We start from the raw sequence: 22,910 nt of genomic DNA on the forward strand, positions 1-22,910 counted from the left end.
TGGCAACTGAGGATTGGGCTGTAGAAATGGACAGATTCTGGGAGTTGAGCAAATTGTGCAGCAGAGATGCTGCACCCAATAGGGAGCAATGTGAGGATTCCACCAAGAGAGAAAGGACATTGTGGTCATTAAGTATCAAAGGTGAGAACTTTTTCAGTCACATGTGTTCCTTATATGTATGTCCCACTACAATTGATCTCTGACTTTATGCCCACTCTTCCATGGATACCATGAATATTTCTTGACAGATATAACAAAGGTTTGTGGAGAGAATTCTTTGTAGCTACTATTCTAATTATGCCATTTTAGTAAATCCCATTCCTTCCAACTCATTACTGGCTGACTGTTAATGAGAAACTCATCAATGGAAGCCCCAGGAGATATAGTTTTAGGAATACCTTTCCCCACTCCCCCAACATTTCAATTTCTTTTTGTGGGTTGTTTCCTTCTATTGTTTGTAAGCTCCTTGTGGGTAGAAACTTTAAAAAAAAATTGTATCCCCTGCACTTGGCACAGTATCTGGCACGTAACGTAGTAGGCACCTGATAAATTTTTATTGACTGATTAATTGGAATGACAATTTTCTTCAATGCTTCTGTTGTGGTAGTATTAAGTTAAAAAAACAATCAATTGAAGAAGCAGTCATAGGTTTTGTCATCCTGTCTAATAGTTGGAGTTTGTGGAATAGTGAAAAGAACACTGGGCTACGAATCAAAATTGAATTCTATTCCTGACATTGGCACTGATTGTGGGAAAGTTACCTAATCTTTATGTCTACTTGCCTACATCAGTGCAGGATAATTATAATATTTCTTTTTCACAGGGAGTTGTGAGGATACAACTAGATAATATCTGTGAAATTGGGGTGAGATCTCAAGAAGCTACCACATCAATCTAACATGTTATTATCCCTTCCAACCGCCCTTATTCCCTGCTCCAAAAGATATCAGTCCTGAAATTTGGTAAGATTCTAAACTCCAAAGAATAAATTTGCCCCCCTCCCCATGGAGTACAAACAGGTGATTTTCTTTTCTTTTCTTCCTTTTCTTTTTTCACTTTCTATTAGCCAGTTGATTTTCTAGCTTCAGGATGCTAAGAGAGAATCCTTGGCATTTAGCCCCTTGTATGAAAGGGCACATCTTTGTGCACTTCAAACCTTAGGAAAGAAAGTTTTATTACCTCATTTTGTCTTTATATCACATAGATTTTGGAAAGTATTTCCTTTCTTTCTCCTCTCCCCCATCTGCCCTGAAACTGACCCTTTTCTTGGAACAAAGAAAAAAGTTAAGCAAAAACATCTGAAATAGTGACCTCTAAGGAACTATTATTGGATTTTCAATGACTGAAAGTTCAGCTTTATTTTAATTTACATTGCTGTAGTTTAAAGCAGTCCTTTTTGCTTTGACTATTCAAGTACCAACCAGACTACTTAGAGTCTAGAACTTCAAAGTATAGTAAATTAACCTCAAAAGTTTTTCTTTTCTGTATTTGTCACTGTGGATGTAGAATGTGCCAAGTGGGGTCATGAACACACATACTTAGGTACAACTGCCAAAGTTAAGATTTTTCTTTATGGTAGTTTGGTGGATAGAGCCCTGGGCTGGAAGTTGGAAGACCCAGGACACTTACTAGCCCAGGGACCTTGGGCACTTCACTTTACCTATGTCTGTTTCCTCAGTTTTAGTTTGGATGTTTTCCTTTGTGGGGTGTGTAGTTGGGGGGGGACTGGGGTGATTCCTTCCTGGGATGACTTCCTCCCTTTCAGATCCCTTCCAAACCTTGAGGTTCTAGGAAGTGGTCTTGGCTTGTGGGCACCCTGTGTGAGCTGCCTGGGACTCAGAGCTTCGGGCCAGTGACACTTACTGGGCGTGTGACCTTGGTTTAGACCCTTAACCTTCCTGAAGCTCAGTTGCCTCACATGTAAATTGGAAATAAAACTATAGTATATAAAGGGAATGTGTGTTGCTGCTGCTACCTCCCCAGCTCTGTTCCCTGAAGCTCCTGGCATTGGCCAGAAGTGAGTCAGGCCCCCAAGCTGGCACTGGGGCCTGTGGAGCAGTTTGGGTTTGTTGTGGTTTTCTATGCCAATGGTTAGCTCCCGGCCCTGCTGGTGGCTGGACCGTGGAACGTCGGGGCCTGGGTGTCCACTCGCGCTCCAGCCGCCGCCCTAGCACCTTTCAAAAGTCGCTGGAGGCCCCGCGATCCCCGCTGCCTCGGTGGGGCTCCCAGCTCGCTCGCCGGCCCCTGCAGCCCTCTCTCCTAGGCTTTCTCTGTTCAGCCCACCCCCGTAAGGTGCAGGAGCCAGGTCTGCGCCGGCAGAGGAGCCCCGAGGCCACCCCGGAGCCTTGGCGCCTGGCTGCCCCGCCTGGACCAGCAAGTGTCTCTCCTCAGCCAGTACGCGAGCCTTGGCGAGGCCGCAAAGGCGGCCGCATTGACGTCCACTCAGCACCCTCAAAGGTGAAATGCAGAACTTGGAGCCCGGAGCGGGTAGGGCCGTGGGCAGGAGCTCTGGGGCATACTGGCCCACCTTGCCGCCGCCCCCCCCTCCCCCCGGTCACTTCCCGTCCATGGGGGTCTCTTTGCCTCACCTTGGGGGCCTCCAAGTCACACTGCTCCTCCATTGGGGCCCCTGACTTACACTGCTCTACCGTGGGGGCCCCCGTTACACCACCCAACGGAAGGGGCCCCCGAGTTACATTGCCCGACGGAGGAGGCGCTCGAGTTACACCGCCAGACGGTGTCCCTCCCCCCAGTCGCGCTGCCAGATGGCAGGACCCTGAGTTACACCGCCGGAGGGAGGGGCCTCGAGTTACACCGCCAGATGGTGAGGCTGTGCTGTGCTGCAGGACCCCCTGGGGCAGCTCAGCCAGCCCCTGGGAGGGTATTAAGTAGTATATGGGTCTTGTTCTCTTGTCAGGGGAGCCAGGCAGCTACGCCGCCTCTCTTTAACTTCTCATGGCTCAGAGGAACAGAAAACCCAAGAGGAAACTGAAGTGTTGTCCTTGCCTTTCCTCTCCCGGGCCAGATGAGGACTGGCCGGAGCAGGTGAGAAGAAGGGCCCCTAGGGAGAGGAGATTTGGACTTTTTTTGAGGAGAGAGAAGGGGACGTCCATATCTACTCTGATTTAGATTACTCTGAGAGAAAGCTGCTCTGGGAGTTAGGGTCAGCTAGATTCCAAAGAGTGGGCATCCTAATAATCAATCACTTATGCATCCTGTGTGAGATACTGAAGGAATGGAGGGGTAACAGAAAAGCACGGAGTCCCCTGCCCCCAGAGGAGCTTGCCCTAGCTGGGGTGACAATTGGTGTTCCGAAATACCTTTAATACAAGGTAGACTATGAAAGTGGAGGAAGGGAATTCAGAACAAATGGCTGGAGGAGCTGTGAGGAAGGAGAGCTTAGAGATCTAAATCAGCCAAGCTTCAGGAAGGAAGTGGCACCTAAGGGGAATAGTTTTCCAAAAAAGAATTTATCAAAACCAGATCTGCTGTCCTTCCAAGTTGGCTCTATCTTGAGTTCTAACTCCAGCTCTATCATTAAAGTAATTGTGTGACATTAGATTACTAATTGTGTGGCCCTGGATAAATCTCATGACCTTCCTGGGCCTTAGTTTCCTCATCTATAAAATGAGAGAATTGGAGGAGGCAGTCCTCTGATGTCCCTTCCAGCTCTAGAATATCATCCTGTGAAGCTATTTTCTTTTTCCGAGAATTAGTTTTCTCATTTGTGAAATTTGCTTGATTTATTCTAGACAATACTTGATGATTCTATGATCAAGTTGAGAGGGGACATACATAATGTTATCCCCAGACATTACAAGTAGATCTTGTAAGCAGAAAGTCCCATCCCAATCCCCTTTTTTTTTTACCTTCATTGGTATTAATAGTTCCCAGTTGGGTGTGAAACCTCCCACCAGTGTTAGAGAGTTGCCTGGGCATTAGAACACTAATAGTTCTAGTGATTAGCCCATAGTCACACATTCAATAAATATTCAAGATTTCTAGACAGATCCACTATCCACCATGCATGTATTCTTTAGTGAAAAACATTTAATGGTAACAGCATTAGAGTAGGAATCAGAGATATTTTGCATGATATGCCCAGATAATATATAATGTTCCAAATCTTTCATCTTGTAGATGAAATTGCTGGTAATTTCTTGGTTGTGCTCTTAAGATTATGCTCAGTTCAACAAATATGTAGTGAGTGACTAGTGCTAGTCAGACACTTTTCCCCTTCTCTAACTTTCTAGACATGATGTACACACTGGAAAGAAGAGAATAGATGACAATGAAAAGATAGCTTCAGCTTCCATTCAGAACCCACAGCTTCTCAGCAGAGGAACTGCCTGCTTTTCCTTTCTCACAGTAGTAATCCAACTCTTCTTTTCCTTGGGATTAGTGCCAATACTTGGTTAATTTGGCAAATATTTCATAGGATCAAAAAAATTATAGCCATGAAGGAAACTTAGAGTTCATACAATTCAACATTCTCATTTTATAAATAATGGAAACCAAGGTCTAGAGAGAGGCTGGACTAGATGGCTTCTAAGGTTACTTCAAACTCTTAAGGTTCTGTGATTCTGTGAAGTGACTCAGGATCACTCAAGTAGCAGAAAATATTCTTAGACCTGCATATAGCTCTTTCTCATTGCATTTTAAAACTTTAACTGATTTGGGGATTGAAAAGGTCTTTCTCTCCCTCTCCCCCTCTCGGTCTCTCGTCTCTCCCTCCCTCCTTCTCTCTCTCTCCCTCCCTCCTTCTCTCTCTCTCTGTCTCTCTCTGTCTCTGTCTCTCTCTCTCTCTCTTTCTCTCTCTTTCTCTCTCTCTCTCTCTCTTTCTCTCTCTCTCTCTTCCTTTCTTTCTCTCTTTCTTTCTCTCTATCTGTGCTGTGTATTGGTTCCTTGGCAGAAGAGTGGTAAGGGCTAAGCAATGGAAGTTAAGTGATGTACCCAGAGTCTCACATCTAGATCAGAAGCCAGATAGGACCTCCATGTCTTTAGGACTTGCTCTCAATCCATTGACCTACCTAGCTTCTAAAGAAATTTTAGGCCTGAAATTGGGAGGGATTTTGGGGGGTTGTTGATGTTTAGGACAGAAGAGAACAATCTATTATTTAATAAATACAGACAAGTATTTATTAATCACTTTTACTGTATGCTAGATACTATGCCAAGCACTGAGGACACAAAGAAAAAATACAGTCCTTGCCTTTAAAGAGGATAAAATACTGAGTGAGACAACATAAAAACAACTAGATCTATACACATATATATGTCTGTACTCAAATATATGTATATATACACATGCATGCGCATATATACATATATGTGTCTATAGAGGTAGGCAGATAGATAGATAAGTAGATATAGATATATGAAAGGTAATCTGAAAAGGAAGTAATTTTAGCATCTGGGGGACACTGGGAAAAGTCTCCTACTGCTGAGCCTTTTAGGAAGCCAGGAAAACTAGGAAAATGAGAGCATACAATCCTATCCCCTTTGGATTCCAGAGCTGGGAGATGGTCATTATAAAGGTGTGAGTGGGGAGAGGTAGGATTGAGAGAATAGGTTATTTCTCCCGATACCATGATACAACAACTTATAAGTGTTAGATTTAAAATGGTTGATGTCTTAAACTGTAGTGATTAAAATAGTTGAATATATAAATTGTGATAGATATAAGAGAGGGTGAGTAAATTTTGACTGCAGAAATATGTTTCACTACAGTGTCTTGGTTTTTAAATCAAATATAAGGTGGTTGCCAGGGAAATATTCCCAATTATTCAAATACCCAAGTCAACTGGGTTTTATAGAGATTTTAATTAATACAAATGTGGAATTAAAGAAAAGAGAGAAAAAGGAAATAAGTATGAAGGGCCTTAAGCCAACATGGCCTAGATCTGAGTCTTAAGAGAGAGAGATCAGTCAGTCAGTCTTTTAACACTCACCACAAGGTCTACCTAAGCAAGGATTCTAGTGACACCAGGCCAGCATCATCTCAGCTGCTTTCACCATCTCCCTCCTCCATATGAATGTTTCAGAATCAGTCCTTCCTCAATCTGAATGTTTCAGAATGAGTCCTCCTCAATTTGAATGTTTCAGAATGAGTTGCAGCTCTTCTCTGAGCCGTTATTTTTAAGGGCAAAATCTCCTATGTCACCTCCCCTAAGTTCTTCCATCTACCAATCACTGTAGATGTTTTCCAAAAGACAGCCCATTTTGAATTCACAGCTGAGTAGATTGATCTCTTTAGTAAGTCAGAAAAAAAAATGCTGCTGTGTAGACTAATTTCATTAAGAGAAAACCTCTGAGTAAGTTTTCACCTTTTAGGTCTAAGTAGTTTACAAGTTGCCCCACCTTTATAGGCACTTAGCATCCCATTGTATCAATTCCAAAAATAGGCATGGCTCAAAGAACTCCTTTCCTTTATAAGTATGGTTTCAAGTGCTTTCATTGTTTAGTAAGGAGTTTTCTGCCCTAAAGCATTCTTAAGTATGGGTGGAATAGAAGTCCTCCCATAGCAATGAGTTTTCTCCCCTAAAGCAGTCCCAAGTAGGGATGGGGTAGAGATCCTCCCATAGCAAGGAGTTTTCACATTCAAGTAGAGTTCTCACTATCTGGTAGGGAATTATTTCAAGTAGGGAATTGGAGGATTCCTCAATGTGGAGTAAAATTTTTAACATTCATAAGTCTGTGAAATTTTAAGGTTTACAATCCCCCCTGATGATCATTGGGAGAATAGTCTCCCCATTGATCATTTAACATAATCAATTTGTAATCCTAAATATACTTCTAACTATATATATATATATACACGATATTCAAATTTCTAAGAGGAATTAGAATAGTGAGGGAGGAAATAGAAAAGAAAGCAAAACCAATGTTTTGCTAGGCACATTGACAGAAAGCCAAATTAGGGGCAGTCCCTTTTGGCATAAATGTGTACATTTACAATAAATGTTCAATCAAAGTTCAGTTCAATCAATCATATACAAAGTTCATTCTTGATCTTCTTGATGAAGTGTAGGTTTTCGGCATCTTTCTGCAACAGTTGATTCTCTGGATATAAAAGTTTCAAACTTCTTTCTTGGAGATCTTTTCTCGAACAAAATAAAAATCTTGAATTTTTATAAAAGTACAATCTTAAACAAAAAATCAAAATTCTTGGATTTTTATAAAAATACAATCTCAAACAAAAATTTCAAAAATTCTTAGATTTTAAATTAAAATACAATCCCCCCTGAAGTAGGTGTTAAAAAACATTCAGTTCAACTCAGAATTCGATGTTGAGTTATGGGGGTATATGAGTCAATTATCAAAAGAAGAGAAAAATAATAAAAAACATAAGGAAAAATTCAAAATAGGCCCTTGTATAGGTCCAATATAAAGTAATTTCTATCCCACAAGTCTGTAGGACAGAATGCAGTAATATTTCATTTATCCATTTGCAACCAAGACTACAGGAAGTTGCCATAATATAAGAAGAAAAGAATTAGAATTCTATTTTGATAGGGAAGTGTCATTCCCTCATCTGATTTTTTTTGTCATTCTCAGGGATATAGGGAGCCAGCATGATAGTCAAACTTTGTACTTGTATGAGTACTTCGTAAAGAGTGTAGATACAAGGAAGTCCTATGACTTAACATATGTCAAGCGTTGCAACCTCGAGTCTCACATTAGTATTTCATGTGTGCTCTTTTTGGCACTATTCAGGTTAAGTCTGGGCTCCTTGTTTTTTATCCCTTTTTCTGGAATCATACATAAACATTAATCACAGTCCTATAATATTTTATCAATAAATGGCAGGTTCCCATAGTTTAAAGCTTTTAGGTATATATTGATATTATAGCAAGAATATATATTAACTTCTATTACTGCAGGAAAAAATATTAATATTAATTATGTGTACCTTCAGTACAAAAATGAGAAAAAATCAAATATTCTAATCAAAATAAAGAAAAGAAATAATAAAAATAAGGAAAAAATCAGTAATTCAATGTGTTCTCGAAAAAAAAAACAGCATCCACTTGTCTAAGGATTATTATCTCCAATGCATGCGATAGGTTTCAGTCAATCAGTCTCAGCAGAAGATGCTTTCTTCACATGTGAGCAGTGAATCCAAGAGTCCCTTTCTCCAATCTTTATGGATGTTGGAGTAGTTAACAATATTTGGAATGGTCCTTCCCACGAAGGCTGAGTTGCTCCAGTACGCTTGAAATTCTTAATATAAACTTTATCTCCTGGATTCAGGTCATGCAGAGAAAAGTCTAGTGGTCCAGCTTGTACTGCAGCTCCGGATTCGTGGAGTTCATGTAGTTTGTGCTGTAACTCCTGTATATAGGAAGCAATAGTAATATCTCCCCCTAATAGTGAGATATATGCCAAGGAGAAAGGCTTAGCCTGTTTAGGTGGATGTCCAAAAAACATCTCAAATGGTGAAATATGTAAGTCTCCTCTAGGCCTGCTTCTAAGATAAAATAGGGCCAGAGGGAGAATTTCAGGCCATTTTAAATGGGTCTCAGTGTATAATTTGCCAATCATAGTTTTAAGTTCTTTGTTCATCCTCTCTACTTGGCCTGAGCTCTGGGGATGATTTGGAACATGAAATTTGGGAGTTATTCCCAAGCAAGAATATATCTGATTTAGAACAGAATCAGTAAAATGACTCCCCCTATCGGAATCAATATGTGCTAGCAGGCCAAAACGAGGAATAATTTTCTTTAAAAGTATCTTTGCAACAAAATCCGCCGTGGCTCAGGTCGCAGGAAATGCTTCCGGCCATCTGGTTAGTTGATCTACAATTACTAGACAAAATTTATAACGTCCAGCCTTTGGCATCGTTATGAAATCTATATCTGTAGATGTTCAAAAGGTGTGTAAGCCAGAGGACGTCCACCAAAGGCTTTTCCACGAAATGCATGTTGGTTATATGCCTGGTAGGTAGAGCATACTGAACACACTTTAGAGACTATGGGAGTTATACCAGGAGCTATCCATACTCTCTTAACAGAGTCCATGATGCCCTGGGTGCCAAAATGACCATTTTTATGAATAGATTGGCAAATTTGGTTATAGAAACTTCTAGGGAGCAGGGGTTTTCCTTCAGATGACACCCACACTCCATTAATCTGTTTTGCTTTGAATTTTTGTTTCCATTTTTCCACTTTCTTTTCATTATAGGAAAGTGGTAAATTTAAATCATTAGTAGTTGTTAATGTTAAAATTAATTCAGGCCCTTCTATGGCTGCTAGCTTTGCAGTGGCATCTGCTCGATCATTTCCTCTAAAGACAGGGTCAGAGCCACCTGTATGGGCAGAACAATGAACTACAGCTAGGGCTTCAGGAAGCTGGAGAGCAGAAAGAACTTCATTAATAATTTCTGCATTAGCTATAGATTTTCTAGCTGAGGTTAAGAATCCTCTCTGGAGCCATAACATTCCGACTGAGTGAAAAATGCCAAAAGCATATCTAGAATCCGTATAAATTGTTGCCTTTTTATCCTTGGCAATTATAAAGCTTGCTTCAGAGCTATGAGTTCTGCTCCTTGAGCGCTAATGTTAGAAGGTAGTGAAGCTGACCATTCAGTGGCAAATTCTGAGACTACAGCAGCTCCAGTGTAACGTATGCCATCCCTCATAAAAGAGGAACCACCGGTAAATAAAATCAGATCTGCATTGTCTAAGGGAGTGTCCAAGAGATTATCTCAAGGCTTTTCTGTCATGGACACTAATGTTTCACAATTGTGTAATGGTTCTCCTGAAGTTGGTAAATCTGGAAGCAAGGTGGCAGGGTTAAGAGTAGTACAATGTTTTAAAGTAATGTTTTCACTATTTAATAAGGTTATTTCATATCTTGTAATTCTCTGATCCGAGAATGCCTGTGTAACAGAATAAAGACTACCATAAATGCACAGGAAAGATACAAAGAATGTTTTCAACCTTGAGAACTTAAAGTGGTGAATTTAAGTTGAGGTTTCAGAGCATTTTACATTCATCCCTTGAGTCAGTGGAAAGGTTGTTACACTTGGAGTCAAAGAACATGGGTTCTAATCCCTGCTCTGCAATTTATCAGATATGTGATACTAGGCAAATCACTTCAACCTCTTGGTCTTTGGGTTTCTAAAAAGGAGATTAAACTCAGTGACTTTTTCCATATTTAAATTCCTTTGACAAGGGTAGCTAGATAGTGTAGTGGACTGGAAGTCAAGAAGACCTGAGCTAAAATTGAACTTCAGACACTAGCTATGTGACCATGGACAAGTCATTTAACTTTTGCCTCAATTTCCTCATCTATAAAATTGGGATGATGAGCGATCTTATATATATATATACACACATACATATATTTACCATATAGGATTTTTATGAGGATAAAGTATAAAGTGAAATAATATTTATGAAGAGCTCTACAAACCTTAAAACATTATATTCATGCCAGTAATTATTGGTATTATCATTATTAGCTCTTTGGGCATTTACTGTACTGCAAATGCGTATTGCACATTACTTGTTTAAGTGATAGAAGTTTACTTCAAATGAGTAGTTTGCTTATCTTGTCTCTCAGTTGTTACTTAATCAGTTTTGCTCAGTTTTAATTGAAACATTTTGATAAGCAGGTCTTTAACCAATCTCACCATCTGGTGTTTTTCTGTCACCCTGCTTTGCCTTATATGATGTGATGTGCAGAGAAACCATTCTTCAAGTACAGTTGGATGTGTCAATCAGATTTCACAGAATTTACATTCCGACTGCATCCAGCTTGCTATTGAATATATTTTCACAATTACTGCCTTTGTCAGCTTTGTATATAAAAGCACCTCAAAACCCATACCTCTAATATGATGGTGGTGGTGGTGGTGATGGCTATTCAGAAAGTGAGTTTGATGAACCAACTGCTGATGTATTAGGAAGAGAACAGTAATTTTTGTTGGCAGTATAGTAATTTAGGCATGTAAATTAAGACTATAAGATGAATCAACTTTAACTATTTTTGGCTTGCTGTATTATTCTTAGCTAGATATTTCTTCATTCAGAAATGAAGTTTTATCTGTCTTTGAGACTTTTATCTATTCAATTGACTAAAATTTTTGAGCAATAATGAATTTTTTAATTGGAAATTTTTTTCAGAGTGCTTAAAAACTGTACTCAAACATTATTTTTATCTGGTGATAATGTATAAAGACATTTACTTCCCCAGGAGTAATAATGAGGGAATAGAGTTAGGCACCTTGCCTCCAGACTACACTTGAACAAGATAAAAGCTAATCTATTCAGGGACCATTCATCATTATTGGTGACTTCCCCTTCTAATCTCTCCAGTTGAACTGAATGTTCTACTTCCCTTTCAGTACCCACTAATAGACAGGGAAAAAGAAAACTCTTGGAAAAAGAAATGAGGCATTACCCTTGGTACATAAACTTGAACGGGAAGGTTCAAAGGGATGAAAACTCTGACAAGAGGCTAACTGCAGACAAGTCTCTGTTTTTCAGTAAGTTTTCCTTCCTTCCTTCCTTCCTTCCTTCCTTCCTTCCTTCCTTCCTTCCTTCCTTCCTTCCTTCCTTCCTTCCTTCCTTCCTTCCTTCCTTCCTTCCTTCCTTCCTTCCTTCCTTCCTTCCTTCCTTCCTTCCTTCCTTCCTTCCTTTCTTTCTCTTTCTCTTTCTTTCTTTCTTTCTTTCTTTCTTTCTTTCTTTCTTTCTTTCTTTCTTTCTTTCTTTCTTTCTTTCTTTCTTTCTTTCTTTCTTTCTTTCTTTCTTTCTTTCTTTCTTTCTTTCTTTCTTTCTTTCTTTCTTTCTTTCTTTCTTTCTTTCTTTCTTTCTTTATGTATACCCATGATTGTCCCTCAGTGATGATTGCCTGCCTGAATTGATCTAAGTAGTTAGTTAGGCCATGTCACCAGCATCCCATGATTTTTAAAATCTACTAAATGGTGTAGAAGGGCAGTCATTTTACATTGTTGCCATATGCACCAAAGATCATACTCTACTGCCATTTTAGTATTAATATTCTTTATTTATTAGTATTAGTATTAATATTCTTTATTAGACTCTTCTTAATGTACCAATAATGTTATACATTTGCTTTTTGGACAGCAATATTAATATTCATATCGGTTTTTGTTTTGGGCATTAATAGCATGGTCTAGTTTATCTTGAATTATTCTTTAATGGCTTCATTCCTCTACTTTTCTAGTTCACCAGGATGCCTGGCATATACTTGGTACTTGATAAATGCTTGCTGATTCATTGGCTGCCTCTGGTTTTCCCAATAAGATATATATATATATATATATATATATATATATATATCTCTTCTTGAGGGCAGTGACAGTAGCACTGAGCACCTAGATTGTACATGTATGTTAGACAGTTAATACACATTTATCCAATAAGTGAATTAAACTTAACTTCTTTTTTGTATTATTTCAAGTGCCTTCCTTCAGAATCAGATGAAGAAGCAAAACTTCTTGGCCACTATGAAAACTCTGATGACAACAAGGAAAACTTCAGTAAGATTAATTACCAAATAGAAGAAAAACCTAGAAAACTCAATAAAGAGTGGAAGGCTCATCTGAACAGTCAGCATTCACAACTGTGTAATGACAGAGAAGACATGATAGGTTTAGAAAGCCATAGTCTTTTGAAGAATGCTTCAAACATTTCCAGCACTTCAGCTTTTAAGAAGTACAAACAATTTAAAAACAAAAATCTTGAGAATGATATAAAAAGTAGTCCGGAGCAAAATGAACCAACCAAAAATGATAATGGCCAGAACCAAGCTTTTTCTCTTTCATCTCTGTCTTTATCTATTATGGAAAAGAAAGCAAAGGTGAAAAAAGCTTCTCAGAAAAGCAATAGTCAAGACCAGCTGCCAGAGAAAAATTTTGGAAAAGTTTGTAAAAGTCCCAAACTATCAAAGAAGAGTAAAACCAAGACCAGACCATTCCGTCAGCACTTGCATGACCTCCCATCACAAGACTCTTACTTAAATGACAGTGATGAAGAACAGATAGCCAGCATTTCTAAAAACAGCAAAGATGGTAAACCCTTGTATAAACGTAAAGGTATTAATTCTGCATTATGTTATTTTGAAGATAGCATCCTAACTGGTTTTAAGAAGTGTAGGAAATCACATAAGGGAATCTCTATCAGGAAAGTACAAAGGGCTAAAACCCCTGAAACAAACAGGTATCACCAAAGTGTCCTAGAACCTCTTCTGTCATCAAGTCCTATTACCCTGGAATTAAAAAATTATGACTCAGAAGAGGAATTCTCTACAGGAAGCCTGTCAGAGAAGAGGGATTCTTTAACAGTGAAGTCAAGCACTGAAGAAATGTGCAGCAGTTTTGATCATAGCCAAGATATTTTTTTAACACAGAGGTCTTTATCTTCAGAGCATGTTTCCAATAGTTGGAACAGCTCTTTGTCTTCACCAGCTCCCAAACGGGCCAAGAATGGAAGTAGTGAATGGAGCGATAAACCCACCCATTCTCCAGATAATTTGTCACGGTTATCTTCAAGTGGAGAAATTGTCCCAAATGGAGAAATCATTCCAGATGATACTAATCTTTCTCAGAATAATTTGAAATTCTTTGAGAAAATCAGAAAATATTCAAGTACAAAAGAGAAAGCCATTCAGACAGAGGATTTCTTTGGTTCCTCAGGATTAGCTACCTCATTCCTCTTAAGAAAAGAAGTAGATTTATATGAAAAACCCCTGGACTTGACTTTGCCTGGGAGAAGCAGGTCTTGGGTCAATAGTGCTGAGAATGTTTCCTGTGCCATGTTGGCTGCTGGTGATGGGGTTCACTTAATTTCTGAAAATGTTTCTGAGACTATTTGTTCTGTAGAAGATCAAACAATAGGTTCAGGGCTAGCAACTGCTGTTCTTAGTGAAGACAGTGAGAAGTGTGTTTGCCATCAGCTGAGAAAATCAAATGAGATAAATTATATTCAGACAAAACTTAATTCATCCTTTTTCTTTAAAATGAAAGATGAACCAGACACTAACATTCCTAAAGAATCTTTAGCAAAATTAAAGAACCAAATAAAAAAATAATTCTATATAGAAATTGAACAGAAATAGTAGACACACAGTTTTAAGGCAGTTATATAATTTGCATGTTCCTATATAATATTTTGCATTCAAGAAAGATGGAATTTCTCATTTAATTATAAATGTATATTCTTCATAGGTTTAAGAAAACAGGCTGAGGAGTTGACAACTTAACTTCTTTGTGATTCTAAAGGGGAATTTGAACCAGTGTAGATACCTAAAACAGAGAAAGCCAAAGCCTGCTCCAATTTTGAATTAGAATGTACTGTATTAATATTAGTCCTTTATATTTCCAAGAAGTAAAAGTGATAATGCCCACTGGGGTTATGTCTATAATACATTAAAAAGCTGAGATGATAGTGGAAAAATTAAGTCAGTCACCCAGTGTGTGGACAAGACATCATCAAAGATAGATACCTTTTGGCAACACGTAGAAAACCTGTATGTAGTTTTGCTTGCCACAAGTTGTATATCATTAAACCAAGCTTTTGTAAGCTTAGTCTCAGTGTGCTGAGCCATAGCCATTAATTTTCAGTATCATGAGCAGTGGGGGAAAAACTCTTGTCCCCAAATTTTCACCTGGGCATTTAAGGGGGAGAGGGATGTCATTTCTGGAACAGTCATTTACCTAAGACTAGTGGTCAGCCTGCTCAGTTTTCTTTATTGTCCTCAATTTAAGACGATATTGAAAAAAATGTTTAAATGATACTCTCTAGGTATTTAGAATGTCTTTAAATTGTCTTTCATATTTTCTAACCAATAGATTTAGTAGTTATTGTAGGGATGATGTTGTGTAAGGAAAGGTAGGAAGTAAAATAATTGAATATACTTTATAATGGAGAGCTGTTTGGGGGGGTCTAAAATAATTTCATGTTGTATTTGCCTTCAAATATTTCCTTTTTCCTAAATTTTCAGCCATGAACATTAGAAACAATTTGATTTTGTTCAATTGTTCCTCCTCAAAGATGAAAAAAGGAGGCTAATTTTAACACCCCCAATTTTTAGTATGTATGACCTGTTACGTGGGGGGGGGGGGTGTATATGTGTGCATGTGTTTAGGTGTAGAATACTGATCTCTTCATTCAACATTCACCAAGTGTTAAAAGCTGGTTCCAAAGAATAAGTTATAACTTGAATTAACATTGTATTTAATTAAAGAGAAAATGTGAAATAAAGTTGTAAACTTTTTCTTATTCTTTGACTTTATGTTGAAATAAAAGTCCTTTATGCATCGGCTTTTTTTTTCCCAATCTATCTACCATATACCCTTTTATTCATTCTATGATATAAAAAGTAATGGGGGAAAGTCAATCACCATAGGTAAATCCTTTACTGTATGTATGTAATGACTGTCTTATGTGACAGTATATAGGTAAATGTTCGTGTATGAATATGTGCATAACATATACAGTAGCAGGGAAAATTGCTACTGTTGTTAGACCACCCTTCAACCCATGGAGCCATTACAGTCTTGATTTGCATGCTTGTCATTTAGGTCAAATGGAAACTATACCAAGTAGAGCTAATTTTCATCCTTTTTTATACAACTGGGAAAAATATATTGCCTTTCCTAATGTCTGCTAGTAAGAATTTAGCCAGTCCCAAATACTTCTTTGGATCTTAAATTGCCTAGTAAACTTGAGGATCCATGTGGGATACAGGAGGAAAAACTAAGGTGGGAAAAAGGTTATTTAAGAATGTTTATAAAGGTTATGGAAAATAGGTAATTTCCTGATAAATGCTGGTCATTTATTGTTCTCTCTCTACTAGCTTATTTCTGCAATCCTGTCTAGTTCTGTACCTATATAATTTCTTTGTCTTGGTGTTTATTTCTCCCTTCCCAACTTTCCCTGGCATGCCTTTTCAATGTTCATAAGTAACTACTGCTTAGAATCTTTGGGTTAGTTATTCTCATAAGGAACTCTCTAAGTTGGGAAACTTCTCAGCTTACTCTTTTGACCTCATACACCCACATACGTGAGTTAAGTATCTCCCCTAGAGAACTCTATTACCTGAAGGACATATAAATTCATTACAGTTGACTTGCCATAGTGGGAAACCACAGGAAGCCATGAAAAACCTCACACACAAGGGAAAATGAGGAAATGAACTGAGTGTAATATATCTAATTTGGTTCCCTGCAACTTGCCATCCGTGAAATAGATGATGTCACAATGTTATATTTGCCCTGCATCTTCAGAAACAATGTGGCTGATTTTGAGAATCACCACATCTTTGCTATTCATATTGGCAATTCTTATGCTGACATCTGTGATATCTCTGCCCCAAGATCCAAGTGGCTGTGGAAGAAAAGGAAATTAGAAGCCTCTTGTATGGAAAGCAAGCATATTCTTTCCTTGTGGGGTCTTGTGCCTTTCCTCTGACACCCTTTCCCAAGATGGATACCAGAGGGAAAGCCAAATATTTCTGTGCACAGTTTCAGAACTGAAATCTTGATCAAGTCAACATATGTTTATTAAATGCCTTCTATGTTCCAGGCTCTGTATTAAGTGCTGATGGTACAAAGAAAGAGAAAAGATAGTCCCTGGTCTCAAGAAGTTCATAATCTAATGGAGAGAAATTGCAAACAATTATTTTTAATTTGGAAAATTTATTCATTTAATTAATTTAGAATATTTTCCCATGGATACATGATTCATGTTCTTTCCCTCTTATCTCTCCCTCCCATAGCCGACATGCAATTCCACTGGGTTTTACATGTGTCACTGAGCATGACTTATTTCCATATTATTGATATTTGCACCAGAGTGATTGTTTAGAGTCTATATCCTCGATCATATCCCCATTGACCTATGTGATGAAGCAGTTGTTTTTCTTCTATGTTTCTATTCCTACAGTTCTTCCTCTGAATGTGGATAGTGTTCTTAATCATAAATTCCTCTGGATTGTCCTGGATTATTGCACTGCTGCTAGTAGAGAAGTCCATTACATTTGATTTTATCACAGTGTATTGCTGTCTGTGTATAATGCTCCTGGTTCTGCTTCCTTTACTCTCATGCAAACAATTATATACAAAAATGCTATATCTGGCATAAATCTGAAGTAATCAGTAGAGGGGGTAGTAGAATGGCAGTAGAACGAAGAAATCAGGAAAGAATTCCTGTAGAAGATAAGATTTTTACTTGAGATTTGAAGATGAAGAAAGGGTTTTTTAGGTGTTGGGAGTAGCCAGTGAAAACAGCCCATCTAGAAATGGAGTGCCCTGTGCATTCTATCAAGTGAATACTAATCAGCATTTTTATTAGGTACTGGATGTACTCTGGAAGAGGTGATCAGTGAAGGAAAAGACCTTGTCCCTGCCCTCAGGAAGCTTGTAGTCTAGTCTGGGAGAGAGCACTCAGAAAATAGTGAATATTGCAAATAGTATGAGATAGGCATAAGAACAATATCAATATCCCAATGAGCCTGCATCATGGTCGCTGGCCATCACCTGGACAGATTGGGGAGAGGCAGCTAGCTGTATGACCCTCTACACTATTCTTGTTCTGTGAAAGAACAACAAAATTTAGAAGGGCATGAGGAACTTGGAGCTCCCCAAATAAACCATTTATGTCCATGGCAGTGTTAGCACTATCATTAGAGATGCCAGCAGAGTTATGGGCACTCCACCAAATATATTTTGGATTGTTACATCTCTGCCCCAGCAGTGTAAGAGACAGTGTAGGCTGAGACATTTAAATAGGTGGTGGCAGTACAGTCTTGTGGGAAGAATTCTGCCTCTGGAAAGAGAGGATCTGATAAAACAGGAAAAAAACAATTCTAGAATCAAAGAATCTTGGATTAAATTCCACCTTTGATGGTTCTTATCTTTGTGACCTTGGGCAAGTTGTTTAATCTTCTTGGGCCTCTTTTTCATATGTAAAATGAAGGGGCTAAATAAAATAACCTTCTCTTTCTAAGGTCCCTCCTAGAGGGAAAGAGAAGGTTACCTTATGATCTATGATCCTAACTGGGTTACAATTCTGTTTTTACTACTTTCTTCATGCATAATCTTGGGTAAGTGGTTTTTCCTCTCAGGGCCTCAATTTTCTCTAAAATAAAGGGCTTTTATTTTTCAGTTCTAGGTATCTTATACTAGACATTGATAAGTTAGAGAGGAGTGGTAGTCTGATGGAAGGCAACCATAATGGGGAAAGTTCATACCATGTGAGGGCTATTTGAAAGAATTGGGGATGTTTATTCTGGAGAAGAAAAGGAGAAAGAGCAAGAAGATGAGAGTTTTCCTTTTTAATCCCAGAGGGCAAAACCTAGGAGTCTGGGGTAGAAATTAAAAAGAAGTAAATTTAAATTCAGGGTCCAGAAAAACTTCCTAATAATTATAGCTATCTTAAAGTGAGATTGGTTGCCTTTGGGAGGAAAACATTGATTCCCTCTCCAAGCAGTAACAGAGCATATCAGGGATTCTTATTTAAGTATGAGGTCAGACTAGATAACCTCTGAAGTATCTTCCAAATCTGAAATTTTGTGATTTGTTCTGGCTCTGTGCTTGTTCCCACTGATTTGGCTATGATGAAAAATTGAAGTTCTGGTGTAGATTTTGGTCAGCAACCTTTTTTTTTTACTAAAGTATATCAGTAGGGAAATCTAAACAATAAATGTGGTAGATCATTAGTCCTTAAACTTAAATAAGGAAGAAAGGAAAATAGAAAAAAAGAAACAAATTAATAGAGTGAGACCCTTAAAATAATTAATAATAAAAGCTAATGAGAAAGAGAGAGAACTATCATGCTTATTATAGTGCCATGTTGTTATTTAATCTTGTCCAACTCTTTGTGACCTTGTGGATCATATTGTCCATGAGGTTTTCTTGGCATTGTCAACATGGAAATCTAGAGATCCCCAGTTTATTTAGTTTTGAGTATAGAAACCCCAGGTTTTGACCTTGTCTCAGGAGAGGTTTCCCCCTGAGGGAAGGTCCCTATTCACCAGACAGTGAACTTCCTGGTAGTTTGGGTGGGAACAGCTAATCCCATCCAATATTGAACATCCCTTTTGTCCCAATGGTTTCTTCCCCCTAGGCTAAGGTCCATGACCAAGGTGACCCAGCCCTAGGCTAAGTCTTTTCCCTTTTGTGTCCATTGTGGGGCCCCAGCCCCTCACTATTATTCCTGTCTGGAACTCCTCATTTTCCTTTCTTACCATTGTGAAGTCAATCAACTGTCCCTCTAATCCTAAAGCCCCTAGGTCATCTAGAGTGGTATATAGGATCCCCAATTTCTTTTGTTCCTCAGAGTCCATCCTGAGTCGGTGGCACTCCCAGGGGCTGGCTTGACTCTGTGCAGTCTTGGAAAGCAGCTCTGTTGTCGTATTAGTAGCACTAACCCCTTTTCCCTTGATTAAAGAGTGATTTTTGACTATTTAATAGTTCTGTGTTTTTTCTAGTTGACAGCATAGATAATAGTTTGTCATTTCCTTCACCAGTGTATTAAACCAAATGGAGATTAAGTGTCTGAGGCTGGATTTGAACTCAAGTCTTCCTGACTCCAGGCCTAGTACTCTATCCATTGAGCCCACCTAGTTGCCCCTGTCATTGTATGCCCTCCCTATAGATGGGGCAGCATGGGCTAATGGATAGAAAGCCAACTTTGAAGTCAAGTAGATCTGGGTTCACATTTCAGCACTTCTGACTATAGCTATATGACAGTGGGAAAATAATTCAACTGCTCTGTGCCTCAGTTTCCTCATATGTAAAATGAAGTTAATGGTATCTGGGGTATTTGCTTTAAAATGTTGTTGAACTGATCAACTGGGATTGTAAATCAAGCACTTTGAGAACTTTAAAATGCCACCTAATGGCCAATTATAGTCATAATGTATACAATCTTTGTATGACAGATCAAATCTAATCCCTCTTTTCACATGCTTCCTTTAGTTCAGTGGTGTCAAACTCAAATAGAAATAGTGGCCACCAAACCATAGGTAAGGATCTTTGTGGGCATGTAATGACTTAGAAAATCACATTAACATTATCTATATTTATTGTCTATTTATTTTGTTAAATATTTCCCAATTATCTTTTAATTTGATTTGGTTGCATCATCTAGTTATTCCTCAATCCATGGAACTTCTACTGTGTCTGTGATTCTTTTCTACTCAAAAATTTTTAAAAGGTGATTTAATTATTTCGGTGTGTATGAGATCTTTTAATCTTTATTTTTTTCTCCTATACTTTATCAACTTGGAGGCCTATATTTTCTAAGATCAAAGGCTATCGAAGTTTTTGTAATTTTCCTAGAATAATTCCAGATTTCTTTCTGAAATGGTCAGATTAATCCACACCTTCATCAAGGGTGTATTTGTGTGTTTATCTTTTCACAATGCCTTCAACATTTACTCTTCTCATCTTTCGTTGTCTACTGTGTGAGGTGAAATCTCAGGTTGGATTTGCATTTCTTTTGTTAATTATTTGGAGTAATCTTTCATATACTTGTTAATAGTGTGTGATTATTTTTTGATGAATAGCTTGTTCATAACCTTTGACCACTTCAGCTTTGGAGAATGGCCTTCAAGTCAAGGTAGTTTCGTAAAATAGATTCGGAAATTAGCTTCAAATAGAGGTCAGGAATCCTGAATTGGTAGTGTATTTTCTATCTGTAGACTAAAGCTTTCCCATATCTCTAAGCTGGTTGCTGCTACTGTCCCATTCTTGCCTTCCTCTTGCCATTTGCTAGAATTTTCAACAGAATGGGAAGTGCAGTCAGTATTGGCACCTCCTTCACCTCTCCCATTCAGAGACTACCCTGTCAGCATCCTCTGACTCTGAGACTCTAAAGGCTGTAGGGAAATAAAACAAAATCCTTTTTTTACAGAAAGATTAGGGACCCAAATTGGGAAGTTTTAGGAGGGAATTGAACTAGATGATTTCCAAATCTCCCAGAAAGGGGTGTCTGTAGACACTTAGCATCCCAATAATTTGTGCCCAGAGTTGGACATCAAAATTGTGGATTTTCTTCCCGCATTTAAAATGGACTTGCTCACCATCCAAAACTTCAAGTTTTAACATTTGCTATTCACCTCCAAGTTGATAAAGTATAGAAGAAAAAAAAAAGAGAAATCAAAAGAGATCCCATATACACCATTCTTTGACAGATTTTTATCTCTTCATAGGAACAATTGTAATGGAGTCAGTAGAACTTAGCTGTAGGCAGAACACTTCTCTTTTAAGGAGTTCAAAGGACCATTTATACATCTTACTGGCCATCAGAGATGAGAGGCTGGTATTGTTACTCTATTTCCTGGATGAAGAGACTAAAAATAATAATATATTCTAGCTAGGAGGATATGGTCAGAAAGATGTTGAAAGGCTTGTAGTCATTTGAAATATTCAGCCAAGGACAATTTGAAGAATAAAAAACTAAATATAACATGTCTATCCACCATTATTATCATTATCATCACAATAACTAATATTTCTATAACTTTTCAAGGCTCACAAAATAGCTTAGACACATCCAGATCCACACAAAGTATGTAACACAAATATTATTATCTCTATTTACACATGAAGAAACTGAGGCTAAGAACATTTTTAAGGGACTTAAGTGCTTAGGGTCAATTTGGCTTAGTTTAGGCTGCAACTTCAGTATGACTGGTTTCCATCATATTTTAATCTACTTAGGAAGTTTAACTGCTTTCAGCAATGCAATTTTTGAATTATAATCAGTATTTTAACTAAGAAAAATTAACGTGCTCCTTGGTACATAATGAGGTTTGCTGACAGCAGTAGAAGGGAAACAGTTCACACTCAGGTTACATCTACATGGATAAAGTCAGATGGACAATGGGAACTATCTATATAATTTTAATCAGTGTACATGGCATAATTTTTCCTATCAACCTTCCTTAATTCCTTAATTCATTTATATTTCTTTCTTTAATTATCTGAATAATTGTGTTCATTCTCCATATAGCCTTGATCTTCAAAATTGGGGAGCATGAGAAGAAAGATGAGGAAGGAGAGAAAAAAGTAGAGAGAAAGAGAAAGAGGGGGAAGTGGGAGAAAGATAGAGAAAGGGAGAAAGAAAGGTAGAGAGAATATATCAAAGTTTTCATTTTTCATGATAATGTTCTCCTATCTTCAAAATTCTTGTATGTGTGTTTTCTGATTAAGGAGGTGATCCTCTTTGTGAATAAAGCTCATTTATATGCATATGCAGGATTTGAAGATATTTTGAGGAGGAACCTTTTTCAGTAGGAAATATGTACCAGGGAATAAAGGATCTTTCCTTAGAGAAAAAGCTTTAAAGACAGTAATAATCTTAATTAAATAGTTTTTAGTATTCAGAAAGGACCCGAATGTAAAATGTACATACAACTTTCAGCCATATGTTCATTTTAATGATATTAATATTTCCCCAGAGATGATAATAAAGTTTCTTCCTAATTATATACCATTTTATTATGCAGAATGAAATCTCATGTTAGTTTGGTTAACATTTTTAAAAATTGATAGCATTCATAATCTCAGAAAAAAGATAATTCTTGCTTTTTTTCCACTAGCGCAATTTTTGCTGCTCAAAAGCCAGTTATAGAATTAAGTAGATCAAAGAATTGCTTGTTCTAGTGAAACTCAGTCCCTCAATTTGCCAAGTATTCATGATAGCTATGTCTACTCTATGCAAAGTTAAAAAAAAAAAGTAAAATGAACTTGTTATTTTGGGCCATAGATATAAAAATGAGCTTTTAAAATGATTTCAATAATTAAAGTGGCTATAGACCCACATTTTAGCAGTCCTCTAGGGAAGCAGACTGACATACTAAAAAGAATATTGGACAGAACATTGGACAGAAGTCAGAAACCTGATTGTATCCTTTATTTTTGCTCTAACTACCTC

General features: G+C 37.9%; 1 protein-coding gene across 1 annotated transcript; it reads left to right on the top strand.

Annotated features, from left to right (window-relative positions):
• Nucleotides 1-26: 26 nt before the first annotated feature.
• Nucleotides 27-15,291, top strand: LOC103099950 (uncharacterized). The gene is made up of 3 exons (XM_056803789.1): nucleotides 27-124; nucleotides 1,953-2,457; nucleotides 12,430-15,291. Exons 1-3 carry the CDS (start codon nucleotides 27-29, stop codon nucleotides 14,056-14,058), a joined length of 2,232 nt encoding a protein of 743 aa, XP_056659767.1. The 3' UTR covers nucleotides 14,059-15,291.
• The last annotated feature ends 7,619 nt before the right edge of the window (nucleotides 15,292-22,910 follow it).

Source organism: Monodelphis domestica, chromosome 6 (assembly GCF_027887165.1).
Source record: "Monodelphis domestica isolate mMonDom1 chromosome 6, mMonDom1.pri, whole genome shotgun sequence".
Classification (NCBI taxonomy): Eukaryota; Metazoa; Chordata; class Mammalia; order Didelphimorphia; family Didelphidae; genus Monodelphis; species Monodelphis domestica.